General features: G+C 28.2%; 1 protein-coding gene and 1 pseudogene across 1 annotated transcript; both read left to right on the forward strand.

Annotated features, from left to right (window-relative positions):
- The first annotated feature begins 7,418 nt into the window (after window positions 1-7,418).
- On the forward strand, window positions 7,419-9,376 carry LOC112595509 (transcription factor AP-1). Its single transcript, XM_025340759.1, has 2 exons — window positions 7,419-8,549; window positions 9,176-9,376. The coding sequence occupies exon 1, from the start codon at window positions 7,728-7,730 to the stop codon at window positions 8,544-8,546; it is 819 nt and encodes a 272-aa protein (XP_025196544.1). The 5' UTR covers window positions 7,419-7,727; the 3' UTR covers window positions 8,547-8,549; window positions 9,176-9,376.
- Window positions 9,377-10,892: 1,516 nt separating this feature from the next.
- Window positions 10,893-17,111, forward strand: LOC112595526 (annotated as a pseudogene).
- Window positions 17,112-19,512: the final 2,401 nt, after the last annotated feature.

Below are 19,512 nucleotides of genomic sequence, written 5' to 3' on the forward strand. Positions count from 1 at the left end.
ACAGAACAATAAACATAATAATAATAACATGATGTTTAAAACGCATATAGGTAGCTACAGCTTATTGATGTATTATATTAACGATTATCAAATTTGTATCTCGCACTGAAACCTTAAACGAATTAAACATAATCCTATTTATCTCTATATTTTAATAGAAAACAAAATCGTTTTAATCAATCAACTATCACATTAATTTCAAACTGTATGACTATATGGTCCATTATTGATTGACGAGTAAAATTTAATGCGTTTTTTATGTTTTATATTTATAGCCAAATTCAAATAAAATGTATTTGATGTACCATTATAAAGGGTCCCGTTAATCTGGACACGAGCTAATAGGAAAGACGCAGAGTCCTAGCGGGTTTAAGAATTATTATTTTTTTAATTCATTAGTAATCCGAATGACCCTCTTCCCAATCTCGTTCGGATTAACGATACCCCACTGTACCTTCATATTATAGTATAGGCATGTCTAGGGACAATAAACTGCATGAGCAATGTATTATTGTAAGACTAAAGCTCCATTCTCTACGAATTAAATCAGCCTATGCTAAACGCTGATGAGTATATCGTCTGATTTGTTACGAGTAACTAACATTGAATTAGGGTAAAATTATTATAAATAAATTTTAATGTTCCTTTAAAATAATTGAACCTATATAATTTCACTCGTGAGTGTTAGAGTACACTACAACATTGCCCAAGAGTTGGGAAGGAATTATATTATTTTTATTTATACGTAGGTATATGTGTGTAGGTACAAAATTTATAAAAATATATTTTTTTTTTTTCATAGTTAAAAAAAGCAAGTGGGTTTAATACTCTCTCTCCACCCGTCTATACGTCCTTAATGCGTATACACACATAGCCAACACATCGATAATAATTTAGTATAATAATTATATAAATTTTAAAATGTACTATAAGCGAACAGTAAAAATAAAAATATTTTATCGTCAATAGGCACAAATTACGGTAATAAAAAAAAAAAAATAATATACCTACCAAATTATTTGTCATAACTCATAACTGCCATTTATATATTTTACTCAATATCCTTGAACACTTCTTAAATCGGATCATAAATGTAGTGTTTTACGAATCATAATAATTTGAATTTAATGGTGAAATTTTTTTTTTGTATATAACTGCATAGTACATATATATAATGGTTATTGCATATTCTTACAAAATTCTAAATATATTGCATATTAAAGCGAAATTTTTTCATTAATAGTATTTAAGTAATTAATTGTTATAAGTTGTTTAATTTGTGAATTTTAAATAAATAAAAAAAAATTCTTACGTATTTGTAACATATTTTCATGATTTTTACTGCTTATTATAATATGACATATTTCGTTACTTTTTAATGCATAAAAATCTGTGCTCTATATATAGATCATATCATGAATGTTTAATATTATGGTGGAACTAGAAAAAGTTGGAGATTTAATGTCCTCTTTAATCTGAAAATAAGTTCTATTATATACAGTGTCATCTTACATTCATTAAGTATGTATTATCATGGAATTCCACCATATAATGGTAATTTTAATAATATAATCCTTTTGCTTGATATATATTCGTTTTATCGAAGCAGTCTCGTTTTATTGCTTGCTCCGTGTATTGCTACCAGATTATCGGTAAAATAAAATATATTATAGGTACTAACGTACGTTAAATTTTACTCGATAAAACAAAGCGTCTTGTCTGAATATTATTTGTTCTAAATATTATTCTAAATCCTCTATTATTCTCCCCATTTGGTATTAATCTATCTCGTATCACCATACACCGTGCATATCAGGGATAGGCAACGTTTTAATTGTAACCACGTAGGACAAACATTATATATTTTACAATAAAAAGAAAAAAACTGAAAGCAGAATTCTAAAGTCATAGTAAAAATTGGACTACACTAAAACAATGATTAACAGAAACAATTAAAATTCAAAGAGAAGAAAGTAATATTGATTATGATCCAAAAGACAATAGTACAATAATTAATGAAAGTACTATAAATAAATTATAGTGTAAATTGTGAAAAAGTTGTATAATATGCTATAACAATATTCTTATAAAATATAATTTATATTGATTTAAATTATTGTTTGTTCAAAGCTCATTAATACTTATTAACATTATCGTGTACTCAAAAGTATGTGTATAATTTGTATAGTTTATTTATTTATTTTTTTTTTTTTATCGTATCCAGAATAATAAAAACTTCAATATTAATATTTGTTCAGATAGCACGAGAAAGATCTTTCTTATCTTTAAAAATAATCGAAAATCGACAAAGAAATTCATTAGAGAAGGAAAAGTTGGATGCATTAATTTTAATGAAAATCGAAAAAAAGTTGTTATACAGTATTGATAATAACGAAACGATATAATTAAATTATTATTTATTAAAAAAAAAAAACAATTTATTAAAATTTAAAAGACAAACTTTCATATTAAAAAATCCAGTTTATATCAGAGATTTTTTTTTAAACTATGTATACTGTTCATTTAAAAATATAAATATAAATGAATCTCTCTTGACTCTTAATACAATGTTTAAATCCACCTATTTTACATTGTTTATAGATTGGTTTTAGTTTTAATTTTATCAATATCATGATTTAAAAATTAGAATGTCTAATTTTAAAAACAAAATACAATATAATGGAGAATTTTAAGTAAAAAAATTTAATATTAAATTAAGGGTATCACACTCTATGACTATAATTAAATTTGGGCTACTTGAGCTACAATTTTCCTGGATCGATTTTTTTTCTCCCAGTCCGCCGCTGCGATGGTAATAAGTACTCGTAATAACGTATTAACGTACATTATGCGCAATGCTTATAGTAATATAGTGCAATGTAGAGATGTAGACGTGAATATGTTTCAGAAGTCCCGTATTACCAATTAAGTATATTATCTTCGTGATAAATCAATATATTTAAATGTTACACTTAATTGGATACTAAAATAATTAGTAAAAAAATTTCAATTGAATAAATATTATAAATTTCTTGAAAATTGTATGCAATTAAATTTTTTAAATTTTCAAAATAGTCATTATATTTATCATATGTTTTAAAACAATTTGAATAAAAAAAAATGTTAAAATAGAATGATACAACTTATTAACACATATTGACATATCGCATGCTTTAATCAATCTCTATTAGAACTAGGTTTTATTTTTAAAATAGATTCATCAATAAAAATTAATTTATTTCCAAATTTTAGATCCTGATTTATGCTATACAGTATATTTACTTTCTAATCACAAAATTGTAAATGTCTTTCTACATCAACTACATAAAACTATTAAAAAAATTTATTTTGCTTTTGTTTAATTTAATTTTTTTTTTTTTTTTAACATTTTGTCGTTTTATAAGCGAACGATTCTTGTGTTCCAACAGTCAAATTTCTATGCAGTATGCACAAATAACATATGGATAATTTTGAAGATACAATTATATTTTTAGGAATGTTAACGGTGTAGTTGACATTTGTTACGCTCTTTGATCTATCTGCAGACCATTGACCAATTTTATTTCTCTTATTAATATACATAAGAGTTAAAATAGAGTTTTTAATAAAATTAGAAAATTAATGAAATAACTCAAAACTTTAAGTTAAAAATCATACGTTACTTAATTTTAGCACGATTTGGTTGATTTTCATTAAATTTTAATATATATGTATTTTAAATTTTAAGAAATTTGAAACTTGTGTTTATTCAATTAGAAGTATTTTTTTACTTATTACTGTAAAAAATAAATTTAAATGTATTGTTTACTACAAAAACACTAAGTGTAATACGAGACTTCTGGGACAATTTGTATAATAATGTATAAAAAATTACAAATAGACAATTGTTTTGTTTCCTACAATATTATTTTTTATAGTTATCAAAAAATTATAAATGTTTAATTAATTTTATTATTTTTAATACACATTTGATATTTTTTATAGGTTTCTTTATACGTATATTTTAAAGAGCACATAAATCTAACCCTAAAAGTAGGTGACTAATAGGTCACTTATAACGTCCCGCATCACAATGAATACTTATTAGCTATCATCTAGTTTCTACCTAAGTATTAAACATATCACAATAACAGATTTAGGATCAACATAAAAGGTATAAATGAAGTATATACATATATATTATGTATTATCATCACTCATTCACTTCTTTCCAACTATATCAGCCCCTATAATTTATAGTTTAATAAAGGTCAATTGTTAAAAAAATTAAATATTTTTTTAATAGATACGGTTAAAATTTTACAATTTAATTCTTTAATACATACCTACTTTGATAAATAGGGTACTAATTATCAGGAATCACTCATCATTATTCGAACTCCATTATAGCTTTTTTTACAACTAGGTATAAATAATACAAATATCTAACTATTCTATATTTTTGTAAACTATGTTTAACGACTTTAAATCTATAAATTATAAATATAACCATTAGGTACACTCCACATAACTCATTTAAAACATTCAAAAAAACACTCGTTTAAATTTAAAGTCGATCAGTCTAAGTAAATACACTAAAATTATTTGTTAACAATTTATAGTTAAACAAAGTTGGTCAAAGAAAAAAATTTGAAAAAAATATTGTTGTTTGTACTTCTACAGAACATTCCTTATAAATGGTATATAAATCCGACAAGTGTAAAAGTATAATCGTATAGATAATTGAAAGTTTCGAAAACATAAATTGGATTGAATTCATTATTAAAATGAAACTTATTAATTCTAGCAAGAAAAGAAGGTCAAAAGTAAAAAATTACTAATACATTTCTTAAAAATTCAGAATTACAAAAAAAAAAAAATTACGAAATTTTTACGTAAAACTATTATTGACAAAATTAAAGTTCTTATTTTTGTTCAAAAATTAATAACCAGGAATCCTTAAATTTACACCAAATATTTATATAATCAGTTTTTATAAATGGTATAATTAAAAATAATTTTAATATTTTTCAGACATCAAGACATTATTGTCATTCAATTGTTTTTTAGTTCTTTTTCTATAAATTTCGATAGAAAAATGTGAAAAGATTAAAAATTTATTACAAAAAGTTTCTCATGAATTTTTATTATAGTCATTTAAAAATATTAAAAATACATAAGCATCTTTTTTTATCTATTACGTACTGTATTCTTGTATTAAACATATAGATTTATGTTATCCTATTTATACCATATATGAATATTAAAATTATTAAATTAATAGACCGCTGCAGCACTGCACCATCGACGCCGTTCTACGTTAAGTCAGTATTGACTTAAAAGTTAAGAACAATAACAATACATGATATGAATACAAAATAACAAATACTATTATTATAATTAAATATCAATAGTAGGTATAATAAATGCAATGTTTATGGCAAAAAGCCTAGACAGACAAAGTAAGCTCCATTCAAAATTGTTTTTCATATGCAATTATTATGATCATTGAATTGAAATTGAACACTTGCGTATACATGCAGTGACTTAGGTACCCAATAACGAGTTAACACTTGTCACCTATACAGTACAGCAGAATGGCGCTTACTTAGATTCACTTTCCAACCAAAATAGATACGAAAGTTGTAAATCAAAGCATTTTTTTTTACTATAACATATATAGATACACATAAAAAAAACCACACATGTCGTTGTATAATTAATAGGTTAGTTCAACATCATTCGTTTTAGAATCTAAAATGGTAGTGTGCACTGTACATGCTTGTTAAATTAAATTATACATAATTCTAGCTTTGGTATAACTTATAAGTAGATTTTAGACTTCGTTACAAATGCTTTTTTAGAGAGGATTATGATAGAAAGAACATTTTCACATTGAAATGTAGTTCGTATCATTCTGAAATCAATGAATTTGACTTATCCTTGCTTTTCCTCAAAATGCTGTTTTCCATCAACAAATACCATTATTTGCTAATTTTTCACTAAAATTTCACCTAATTCTATAATTTTATGGCATTTGATTTCTGTATTACAACCAGAAATAACTAATAGATACTTAACTGCTTAAGTGACATCGTTTATGAATGACAATTGATAAAATAATTATCGGAATATCGAAATTTATAGGTTTATCACAGTGATATCTATAATAAAATATAACGATAACATTAATAATGGCATTCCGTTGAGCATTAAATAGATATCTATGCAATGAATAACCTTTACTAAAATGAATTTAGAAAAGTTATGCCTGAGAAAAAATCATATTATATGCTTGCTTAATGATAATTAAGGCCTGGATTTAAATGCCCTAAAAAATTACATACATTTTTTGTTTAACGCAGCAACCAAGAAAAAAATAATGGTTTAACTTTTGTTATTCAGAATTTTTAACATATTTTCTTTATCTTAACTAAGCTAACAATAATACAAAAATAAATTATCTAACTTGGCACGCATAATATAATTTAATTTAAAATATCCATTACAATATTTTCTTAATTTTTATACTGAGGTTTTTTTTCTTGGTATGGAGAATTTTTTCTAATTACTACTACAATACTGGAATACTATCAATGTATATAGTACAAATAATTTAATTTACCTGGAGTATGGAGCATATAGCATCAGTTGATTTTGAAAGATTATTTCAATGTATACAAGGTATAAATGGTATAAGGTATATAAATATACCTATTATAAAACATTAGTACGAATTATATGCTATGATAAGTTTCAATGAAAATAATTAATTATACAAGTACAAAACTATATAAGGTACCTATCATACCTATAAATTTGTTTTTAATACAATTGTAATTTTTAAATAGGTACTTTTTGTTCCTACCTTTCTTATTATACTTTTTAAGCTTAAATTTCTTCAATGTTACTTTTTTTTTTTTTTTTTTGGTAAGCACGGTATCTACCAAAACATTTTTTTAACCATTTATTTCGTTACATAATGCTAGCCCTCTACTTATAAGTAGGTATCAAAGTTCAACAAGTACATACACACGATTAGAGCGAAGTGTGTGGTAAGATATGGACTATGTAAAATTGTGAATAATATCATGATTTTCAGATTTCGTCACGATCAAAGTATCCGAAATCCGTTTCAGTTGTCGACAAATTAACGCGAAACGCACTCATTTTCGGCTGGCGGGTATCGCATGACCGTTTAACCACCATCGCTACCGCCACCACCGACGCTCTATGCCCATTATCCGTCTCGATCCGTGTTGGCGGCGGCAATCACCGGCGGTGGTGGATAAGTGCCTCGACGATTCCACGTCCACTATGTGTCGACACTGTCGACCGTCTAGCCAATGAGAACGCCGGAAAATGACGTATTTCACTACTTTCCGAAAATAACGCGATGACTCATCGCCAACCACATCGGGGGGGCCCGAACGGCCTGTCGTCCGACGTTCATTCATTCGCGTTCCGTGTGCCATTCCGTCGTGTTGTGCGTGTTCAGTTTACCGCCGTGATTAATCACTTGATCGTTTGTTTTTTATACGCACCGTGTTATCACACCGCACACATTTATTACAACATTGTCGTTAAGTTTTTTTTTTTTTTATATATACATTAATATATAACCTCGGGTTGATTTTTATATCTAGTTTATAAAAATAATAAGAGTACATCACACAGTCTTCAATAAACCGTGTGTGGAATAAGTGAAAAGGTCTGTAAGCGCGGGCGCTTGTATCATACTAACTAAAATGGTAAATAACTCGTCCAGCTGCATGATGTTGGACGAAGCGTTCTACGACGATCCTCTTATACCCAAAGTTGAAACCCACACCAATGAAGTGAACTTCCTAAAAAGACCGATGACATTGGATTTGAACTCTTGCAATAACGAAAACTCAGCTAAAAAACTGAAAGTCCTGCCACCTTTGTTGACGTCACCCGATCTACGCATGCTCAAGTTCAGCTCTCCCGAGTTGGAAAGGTTCTATATATCCCAACAGACCGCTCTTGGCCATATCAGCACACCTACACCATCTCTATTTCCTAAGTCTGTGACTGAGGAGCAAGAAATGTATGCCCAACCATTTGTCGAAGCGCTCAAATGCCTACACCACAACAATGATTCTAACAGTGCCACTCAAGTAGAAATACCAATGACCAGCAGTGGTAGTAATTCTTCAGAATACCAATCTGAACCCCAGTACTCTGTGTTAATGACTTCAAATGACTTTTCCAATATTATTCCTCAACATGTTATCAAAGAAGAACCTCAAACCGTACCCAGTGTCACCTCATCATCACCACCCATGTCACCTATCAACATGGAATCCCAAGAAAAAATCAAACTTGAAAGGAAAAGACAAAGGAATCGAGTGGCTGCATCCAAATGCCGTCGAAGAAAATTAGAGCGTATTGCCAAGCTAGAAGATAAAGTTAAAATACTGAAAAATGAAAATTCTGAACTTACCACAGTATTGAATAGACTCTTGGAACAGATATGTCAATTAAAACAAACGGTTGTCGAACACATGCATAATGGATGTGAATTTGCAGTCAACTGCCTGTGACCTGTAAGTTCATAAACATTTATACTTCATTATTTTAGCTTTTTACTCGAATACTTAAATTATTTGTTTTTAATATTGTACATTATTAACCATTACATTGAATTTACTGGTTTTTGCTTGAAATAAACATTTTAATTAATTCAGTAATATTTTTAAAATCATTTATAGTTTATACATATTGTATATTATTATATAATTACATTTGGGGAATCTTTACTAAGCTTTAATAATTATAATATGAATTGAATACATACATTATAATAATAGTTTATTGACTATGTTTAATGAAGTGGGTATTTAATTGACTGTTAGTATAGTAGGTATCTAAAATTATTTTTTTAAACATCATATGAAATTATAAGTCATTTTGATAATATGATTAGTATACTCTGTAATACGTTTACTTAAATTAATTTAAAAGTAAACATCAAACTTAACTTATATTTTTATTGATTTATCTAATGCAGAAGAAATATTGGTAATAATAGGTATAAAATGAATATGTACTTATTTGAAATAAAGTTCCTTTCTAATACCAATTAAATGTTATTGAACATATTTTGTCGTTTAAGTATAGTTTATTATAATTAAGTATTAATAATGTATATTATTTTTTTTTTTTTTTACAGTTAATAATGAACACGGATGAATTTATCAAAAACATCCTAAATTTGGGTGTTACTTCCTGCCTGTCTGTGAGTTTTTCATATTTTTCTACAAAATTTTTAATGAACCGATATTATTGCTTCAAAAGTTGCTCAATTTCTTTGTAGCCTATTTTAATATGTTTCTTTTTATATGTTTAAAATGTATGTAATAGTGTATACTATTGTAGAACATAATAATTTATTCATTGAATTGTAATTTTAAAAAAACAAAATCAAATCAATTACCTATTTATTTATTTATGTATTATAAACGTGCAATTACTAGGTTATCATACTTTTTTATTGTACTTGTCTACTATTTTGTATTTACTCTTTACCATGGTATTATTCGTTCTGAATAAAAATGTGCTTATATACTGCTGCAGTAGACTAGCATAGTATCAATAATATTGTGCTCAAAGTTTTTTTGGTACCATATCTACTGCAAAAGTATGTAATATAACCTTAATTTTATTAATTAATTATTAACTTTGAAAATAAATTAGTAGCAATAGAATAATTTTACACCTGATGCCTTTTAATTGTACGTAAGCCATAAATTACTGTAAATGTTATGCTCAAAATGTTTTTGAGTACTAAAAATATTCCAAAAATGTTTAATAAAATGTTTGAAATGCACAAAATATTTTTATATTATAATATATTTTTTTTTATGTTCTTGACGAAATTCTATAATGAAATTGTTATAAGAAAAAAACCAGTGTTGCCTTTTTATATGTATATTTCAAGTTTACCTCCTTCACCATTATAGATTTTATTAATTTATGTATCCAATAAAGGGTACATATTTAAAATGCAATAACTTAACTGATATTTTAAGCTTTTTACCAGACAATAAATAGGCCAAAGTTAATGATTAGATGTAATTTTTTTTGTAAAGTTATATTTATAAAATACTATTTTATTGTATATCTATTAATATTCATTTGTATTGACTGGACTTAAACTTATGTCTTGTGATTTGTCAATCCCTCCGCTCTTTTTGCAGACAACTTGAAGTGTATCAGTCATGTTCCTAGGTGCTCTTGAGTGTAACAAAGCAATTTTTTTTATTCTTATGTTTATAAAATATCGAAAAATCAATAATATATTTTTGATTACATGAATTTATATAACGATATCTAATGTTAGACATTTTAATTTATTATCGTATAAGTGTAATTTATGAGAAAATTTATTGTGTGCAAATGATTATTGTGATTTTAAGATTATTTTTATCGTTAAGGCTTTTGTGTGATTTTTTTTTTTTTGACTAAGTGATGTTTTATTAATGAAAAAATTTTATTAAAATTATTTTCTAGAAAAAACAACATTCACAGTGTTTTTTATTTCTCTTTCTTTACCTATCATCGGCACACGCCCCGATCGTCGTCATGACTTCGGAGTTGTGTTTACATCGTCTTCACACGAGTGGGTGGCACACGGAGGATAATAGTGTAGCAAATTCGTGACAATCGAAATTGCCGAAAACTGAAAATAGAGTAGTTGAACAGTTATGGCAGTTACGTAAACGATTTGTTGTTGTCGTCGTACGAAATGAAAAAAAAAAAATCGTAAGAATAAAAAACGAGCTCGCGATAAACGGCATGAGATTATAATATAGCATTAAGCATTACACGGTTTTCGTCGGGCGTAATCTCGTGTTATAACGGCGACGTCGTCGTCAGCTCTCTACGCTATGACGTCAAGGTGAACCGGTTATAATGTCGTCGTGTTTGCGCGCGATGCCGGTGTGTGTGTGTGTGTCGGTGTGCGCTGATACTCGGAATAGGTGTGCGTTTATATTATTATTATTATTATTATTTGTATATCGGATACACGTTTTTCGAGTGTGTGCGGTTTGGCGAAAAACGTCGACGACTGCGACGAGATCTTTTAATAATAATTATTATCGTGTGCGACGGAAAGTCGCGCGGATTTGTCCGTCCGTCCGTCTCGGTCTCTCTCGGCGCCGCCGCCGCCGCCGCTCCTCTCCGCCGTCCACAACGCGGTTCTTCGTCTCTCGCCGCGCCACACGACCTTGATGGTCGATTTCGTTTTGGCAAACCGTCAACGCGCAAACCGCTCTCCTCCGCGCTCGCGGATCTCGTGCGCGTTCGTTACTCGCTCTTTGTGCGGTCTGAGGTTCGGGTTTATAAATGCCGTGAAAAGTAGTAAACGAATATCTGTTCAACGTAAAATAAAGCCCTTAACAGAATGACCGACGTTGTTTCGCTGTACGCGCGCAATTAGACGAGCGACGGTAAAACAAACGACGGTTCGACTTTCGAAATTTTCAATACTTTTTTTTTATCTCGACTACTCACCCAACGACTATAAAGACAATAACTTAATTGGTACTAAACTTGTAGGCGCGCGACAAACAGATTTTTTAAGGTGAATAACGCGCATTAGCGAAGTATCTTGGACTGTCTTCGGTCGAGTCTCGCGGTCAGGTTAGACACTAGTAGTACACTACGACCGAAAACCGCCAGCGGCAGATAAAGACGTTATCGCATTCATATTTAACACGAATGGTATTTGGTGCGCGGACGAAAAATAGGTACATAAAAACTTTTACAGAAACAGGAGCTAACATTATGATTTATGAACACCACAATATTTCTTGATACAATATTTTGATTTTCCTAATTTACGCTATAAGCACGTACAATGTTTCAACGTATGCACCAAGAATCAGTGAAACGACCTGAAAATGCGTGAAACGAATTATTTTGTGCTTGGAATTCTTTGTTCTAAAACAACCGAAACAACAATGTATTTCGCATTGAAATCCTGGCCCTAAATTTAATACGTTTACGCGTGCGACGCGTGAATAAGAGATAAAACGTTTCCTGTACACGATAAAAAAACTGGACGTCAAGCGTCGCGCGATACAAAAATATGACGTATAGTTCCGAATTTATTCGCGATCCCTTTCCGGTCGACAAAGACTTTCGGGTGGGGGACATCTACAGCGGTTAACCCCAAGCGTGACGCGTTCTCGCGACCGGACAGTCGTTTGTGCATTATCATCTCACGTAATGCGCGCACATGGCGTGATGAAAATATTATTATCAATCGTTATTATTATTATTATTAATACTAAATTACTTACGCTCGTCGGAGACCGTTGCTTTAAAACACCCACGACAACAAGCCGTGTATAGGTTTACCTATCACGATAAAACATTCAATAGAACGATATTCCGATCGTCGTTTTACAGAGCGGTGTGTGTGCGGTGTACTCTCTTTCCCCGTCTGTTCCGCGTTGACCCCATTTATATATTTTGCAGTTGTCTACGCACAGTAGGGCGAGGGTGGCCGTCGCCGGCGATCGAACGGGATTGTGTTTATATTTTATTTTCGTCAGTTTCAAGGTCGACGCGATGTTTTGAATTCTCATCCCATCGTTTCGGATGCCGCGCTCGCGTGTTTACGGCATATTTCGAGCACCCCAACGCCGATTTCGAGTTTTTTTTTTTACTTTCCTCTTGCCACCGACTCGCACTACGTTGGACTTGCACCGAAACGATGAGTCCGTGACCCATGACGGCAAAAAGTGTAGATATGTCTACCGTCATTAAACATATGCCTTTGTACGATCGATTGTGTATTGCTATGCATAATGAATAATGATTAATATTAATCGGTTATGTATTCGGCACATGTAGTTCTATAGATGTAGAGGTCGATTTAGGGTGTAAAATTGGGTTTCAAAAGTGGTATTTTTATTCTACCTTCAAAACGAAATTTACTATCGACGAATTCAGCAGCTTTTAAGTAAAAAAATTAAAAAAGTTTTCATATTTTAGTATAGTATAACCACTATAACCTATAAGCCAGGAAGTATCTCTGGGTTTTGAATTTTAATTTTGCTCGAAATTTTTCCATTTCCAATAAGTCATAAAAATATAAAATTAGAATTTTTTATATAATAATTTAAAAAAAATAATGACATGGTTATGATTTTATGATCATATTTAGGTGTAAACTGGAGATTTTAATTTACAAAAATCTTAATTTGATAAAAGCTACTAAGCTGAAACATTGGTAATTAAAAAGTTCAAAGACGTTATGAGAGTGGACACCTTTAAATATATTTTAGTTTATTATGTGTATCAATAAAAAGTTGTATATTCGTGTCGACGTGTTATGGTAAATAATGTAAAGTTTATGTTTAAATGCAACAAAAAATTATTCGGTTATTACTTAATATATGTTCTTCTAAATTACTCAATACTGACATCACAGAATAAAACACGTACCTAGAGGTCCGCCATTCCCGTTAAATAGTTCTAGGTATCCTCTAGTTTCTACGGGATTCAATACAATATCCGATTATACTTTGTATAATAACATTTTATGTACAATTGAATGCGTCAATGAGCCTATACTTGAATACGAGTGTACGAAATTCAGTTGTAGGAGCTAAGTATCGCACGATATCGTTATAGAATGTGGGTAATTGTTCGATGTTTTTTCTTGTCACATTTCATTCGCTCGACGAATCTGTATAAACATGTCGGTACTTGCCCGTTTCTGGTGTTTAATGACGTGCCAACGAATAAACGCTACACAATCGGATCACCATTAACTAATTTCACCATAACATATAGTAATTCGAGACGAAAAACCACCCGTCGTCCGAGTGTAACGAGCACCGGAAAATAAATTAATTCTTCCTCCATACACTATATATAATGTTATATTATATACCACCGGTACCGTAGGAAAGTCCATAGTCCATACCCATAAAATTATGTTACATGTAAGATAATGCGTATACAATACCGCACATCGCACGTGTCCCTCTTGTAAATATTTCTAATAATATTGTATTTTTTTTATTTTATTTTTTTTTTAATAGTTTATTAAGGCTTCAACAACACAGGTTAATATTGTATTATAATACATATTTTTTATTAATTTTACGACAACGAACGGAATTGGTGATTTTTAAAAAAAGGGTGGTTCGTCCGAATTAAAAAGATGAATTTTGCAATAAAAAAAAAAAATAATAAAAAAATATACAGGTAGATATTATTGACAATTATATCATGGATATGCAGTGATTCATCAATCATGTTCAACCCCTTTTTTGTCTATAATAAAAGTAAACATTAATCTGATTTTTGGAATTTTTAAATAAACTTAGACCATGTATTTTAAAATTTTAAAGTTTTTTTGCCGCACTATTTAAGAAATGTCATGTTGAGATATAAACTTCTATTATTCAAAAAAGAACCCTCGTTATTCACTCTAAATTATTATTTATTAAGCAGATAATTTTTTTTAAGATGTCGACGTTTCACAATTTTGAACGAATAGAATTTTTAATTATCTAACTTTGTATGTTAAGGATAATAGTAAATAGAAGCACAATAATGGATTTAGAAGATATGAAGGCTATGGTGATTTGAAAATATTAATTAAAATTAATACTAATCAGATTAATTTATTAATATTTATAATTTTTAATAAAAGTTAAAACCATTTTTAAGTATAATCATCTGGTGTAAATATTTTATTAATTAAAAAACTTTTTTAAATATTGAAATAGGTACATCAAAATTTTCAAAAAAATATCTAATTCTTAATTTACAGTAAAAAAGAAGGGGGAAAATTCTTATTTGAAAATAGAAATTTATATCGTCACTAAAGTACAATATACTCCTTAAAAATAGAATCAAAATATCTCAAAAATTTAAATGTATGTTTTTTAAGTATATTTGAATATTCCAAAAATCAGAATTTGAATAAATTCATTATTAAATGAAACGAAGGAGACTAACACGCTTAGTGAATCGCCTACGGTCGTGTAAAAAATAATTTTACATTTTTATGAAATGGTACTGTAGTACACAATACTATAATATGTGCAATGTTAATATAATTTTATGTAAGTTTGTCACAAAAACGATTTACGAATAACAAATGCTACAGCGGCGGATGGGTCGTAAAAATGGCAAATTTTCAGACGCCTTAAAAACGTGTTGTCCGGACTGAGAGAAAATAATTTTTTTGTCTTGTATAAATATATCGAGCAAGGTTGACGACTCGGGACAATTATTGTTATACACATATCATTATGAGCACGCGCGCATACCACAGATATCTCTGAGGTTTCGTCGATTGGTGTTAAGTGCAAACGGAATGTTGATATTCCGAGTGTTTGTTTATATATATATATATATATATATATTGTATAAATAATAATATAATAGTGTAATACAATGTAGTTATATATTATTATTATTAATCTCTGTTAAAAATCTAATAAATTTTTAGGGTCACTAAAAGTATTATGTATATAGTATATACTAAACGCGGATAAAGAGACCAAAAATACTCGGCGACAACGATTACGTTATTGCAGGAGACGTGTTTATCATTTGACATTAATGGAATCTTAAAAAAACATATTAACCGAAAAGTAAAATGTATTATACAATAATTTATAACATAAGAAAAGTATTTCGGGAATGTTGGTCGTAATACATAATAGTATTTTATAATTTTATATATAGTACCTATATAGGTATTAATATACTAATTATATATAGTATAATTTATAAATATCTCCACGCCTTTAAATCGGATCACCTATTATAAATAATATTACTCGATCGTTGAGATCCCGTTTTTTTTTTATGTAGTATTACGCACGAATGTTTTTAATTTGATTATTTTTTTTTTTGTTAAATTTTTAACTCTTCTTTTATGTGCCTATTTAACTTATGATTATCTTCTAGTTTTCCATTTGTTTGGAAAAACGAGTTGTTTTACCTCTATTTTTAAAAGGTAATATAGGTAACAATTTACCGATCTATTTCATTAACTTCAATAAGACCTAAGATTTTTAAGCCAACTGACAAGAACATTTTCAACAACACTATTAATTAGCTATGATTTATTTGGCTTTATTTAAGTTCTATCAACGGCTTTAATCGGCCACTATAATCAATATTAGTTTTTCAGAAATGTATATTAGACACTTTTTTTCGGCCAATCATCAAGTCGACGTAATATATACAATTTTCTCAAAAGTTTTTGAAGAAGTTAATCATTCTATATTTATTTTTGAATTTCATGGCATTTTAAATAAAGTCAATTTTATGTATTGGATCTTATCATACATTTCAAATTTTCAAATAGTAAAAACATTGTTAAGTATATAATTTTTGAATCTATTCTATTCGCACACTACAGGAAATTTTTCCGTTTTATAAAAAATCATAATGATATATCTCCATAACAAGAAGATTTAAATATTTTAGCTAATTGATGCAAAAGTAATAGATTACCCCATTCAATTTTAAAATTTACAAAGCTATGAAATTTTCATGGTCTTGTGACACAATAAACTACAATTAACTATACAATATTGGCGATCACACGTTAATTCCGCATATACAATTTCTGTAATTTTCGAATATAATTTTTTTTTTTTAATAAATATTTCCTAAATATGATAAAAATATCTTCATTAGTATTTCGATAATAATATTATCATAGATATTGAAAGAACTTTACAAATTATAATGCATTAAAAAATCTATTAGTATTATTAGTTAGACCGAAGGTTAAGTATTCAGTTTCAGTTGTTTGGTGTCCATATTTAAACTCACATATTCAATGTTTAGGGAATGTTCAAAACTGTTTTCTTTGTTTAATAGTTTATAAATGTATCATTATACGTATACCCTACTCATCTTATAAATCATTGTTGAATATATTAAACATTCAGAGTAAATTTTATAAAATAAATGATCTAAAATTTTTGTTTAAACTTCAAAATGGATTTGTAATCTGTCCTGAACTGTAAGTTATTTTTAATTTCTTTATCCAACAGTTTAGAACTAGGTCATCAAATACATTCTATATAGACAGACATAAATCTAATTATGCATTATAGCTGTTTCTTACAGAATAATGCACATACTAATGATGTACCGATTGATGATTTTTTTTAATTTTAAATTTAATTCTAATATTCCAATATTTATAAAATGGACATTTTTTAAACCGTCTTTATTCAATTTTTTTATTTAAGATTGTTTATACTCTTCAGTTAATCATACTAATAGCAAAATGGTTCTGTATTCACATTTTATATGCATACAATTATAATAATTTCCATTCCTCTCTAAATCTGCTATAAAAATCTTAGTTACTTTTATTTTGAAAGCGGGCTTTATTATATAATATATCTGTTATTTTTATCATAATTATTATTATTACGATATAATTGTAAAGCTATCATAGTATACTAGTAGCTTAAAAAAAAACCGTAAATAAATATGTATATAAAAATAGATGCCAACTTTTAAATATTATATTCTTGCAGATTTTATTAGCAGCGAAATATGGTTTGTACATTTGTTATACATGTTATAAGTTATTAGTTAACGGTTAACCTAATTTTTTAAAATACAATATGGTATACGATTTCGTGGAGATAATTAAATATTTTCAAAATAAACGAGTATAGATAACCTACAGGTACACTGGTACATCGTATTATATTATAATAAATAATAAATTAAATTAAACCGTATCTAAAATGTGTATTTTAACGTTTACGCGCTCACGTGTACTCGTAAATATTTTTAGACGTTTTTATAGAGTTTATACCTATTGATTCTAAAAGTCAGTGATCCTACACTCCTAAACATTTTTAAGTGATCAATTTATTTGTAAATAAAATAAATAAATGTATATCTATCGGCATTAATATACGTAAAAGAAAAATTGATAGTCTCGATAGGGAGTGGGTGAACCATGTGTTCGCATAACTATTATAGAAACCCCACCCGAAAGCGTGTTGTACATGCTATACGCCACTGGTCTGTAGTCAGTACCTACACTATGATACTATGATAGGTACCAAATATATTTTTACTATAGCTATAGCCTATAGGTTTATAGGTACCTATTATATCCACGTGTATATCTCTATACAATGCAATTTCTTCTCGGCTTGACGGATTTTTAAGTAGGTACCTATAATATCGTAGTGGGTGGTACGCTCGAAAAGCTTATGGGTACGAAGTGTTCCCTTCACAATCTCCCTTCAAAAAAAAAAAAAAATAAAAAAATACGGACATCAATCCATGTTATATTAGGTGTATACGATGATTAATGAGTCTTACAATCAAAAGAAACGAAAATTGGTCGTATAACTTATGCTATATAAAACATGTATTAAGCTACTACCTATATTGCAGCATTAGCATTAAGACGCAACATGCAAATTACACGTTACAACAATAAATATGTATAATATATAATGCAAATGAAAAAAAAATAATAATAACATTAATCAATAATATTTAATATGTTTTTATGAGTTTTCCTCTTCACGCGTTCTGTCGTACTTATGCATAAAATTATAAATATTTCATAATAGTTTCCATGCACAATACAGTTATATATATATTTGCGCCTATATTGCAACAATGTTTACCTAAATTAAGTCGTTTAAATTTACGTATTCATACGAGGTAATCATATAGGTAGATTCATCGAGTTTGCGCTCATCCTTATTTTTTCCATAGTAGATAATGAATTCAAATTATAATTTTTGAAATTTTTAAGTGCACCCGAGGACTATAATTTCAATTATTTAGATTTTGTTTACCATTTAAAGAGATACAACTCTGTGGCGATATTTCTTTTTTTCAAATAAGAATCAATTTTAGCTCTTGAGTCTTTCAAATTTATTAATATGGGGATTTATAAGTAACTTTAGGCTTTAGTACATAAATTTGAATGCTATTAAGAAACTACACATTTAAGTTTTAATTTAGATACATAACAATTTCAAAAAAGTCGTCTTCTTAACAATTTATAGGAAAAAAAGTAGTTTTCATTAAAAAAAAATAAATTAGTATCGCTACAGGACACACCTTAAATGATATGCAAATTTAAGCATTTGAAAATTTAATTAAAATTGAAAAATATATTTGATAAATAATAAAAATAAAAATTAATATAACATAAACATTAATTAAATAAATATAGTACTTAAATTAAGTACAAAATATGAATTTACAAATTTTAACAATCTTCAAACATTTTTGCCATTCTAAGAACTTATAAGTATTGATACTGTCAACTGAACCACTCATACTTGGATCTAAAATCCTGAATTCTATACCAATATATTGAATAAAATGATAACATTATTAAATTTATATAAATATAAAACAAAATATATACCTGCCTACCTAGCACCTACTATAGTATTATAAAACTATTCACCTTGAAATTATTAAACTTGTCTTTTAAATAATTACAGTGAATGAATGTTGTAA

Source organism: Melanaphis sacchari, unplaced genomic scaffold (genome assembly GCF_002803265.2).
Source record: "Melanaphis sacchari strain LSU unplaced genomic scaffold, SCAv2.0 Contig27_pilon_pilon, whole genome shotgun sequence".
In the NCBI taxonomy this organism is placed as follows: Eukaryota; Metazoa; Arthropoda; class Insecta; order Hemiptera; family Aphididae; genus Melanaphis; species Melanaphis sacchari.

Bases quoted from the DNA above. Each gene is read 5' to 3' on its own strand.
- LOC112595509 (XM_025340759.1), top strand. From the start codon at position 7,728: ATGGTAAATAACTCGTCCAGCTGCATGATGTTGGACGAAGCGTTCTAC.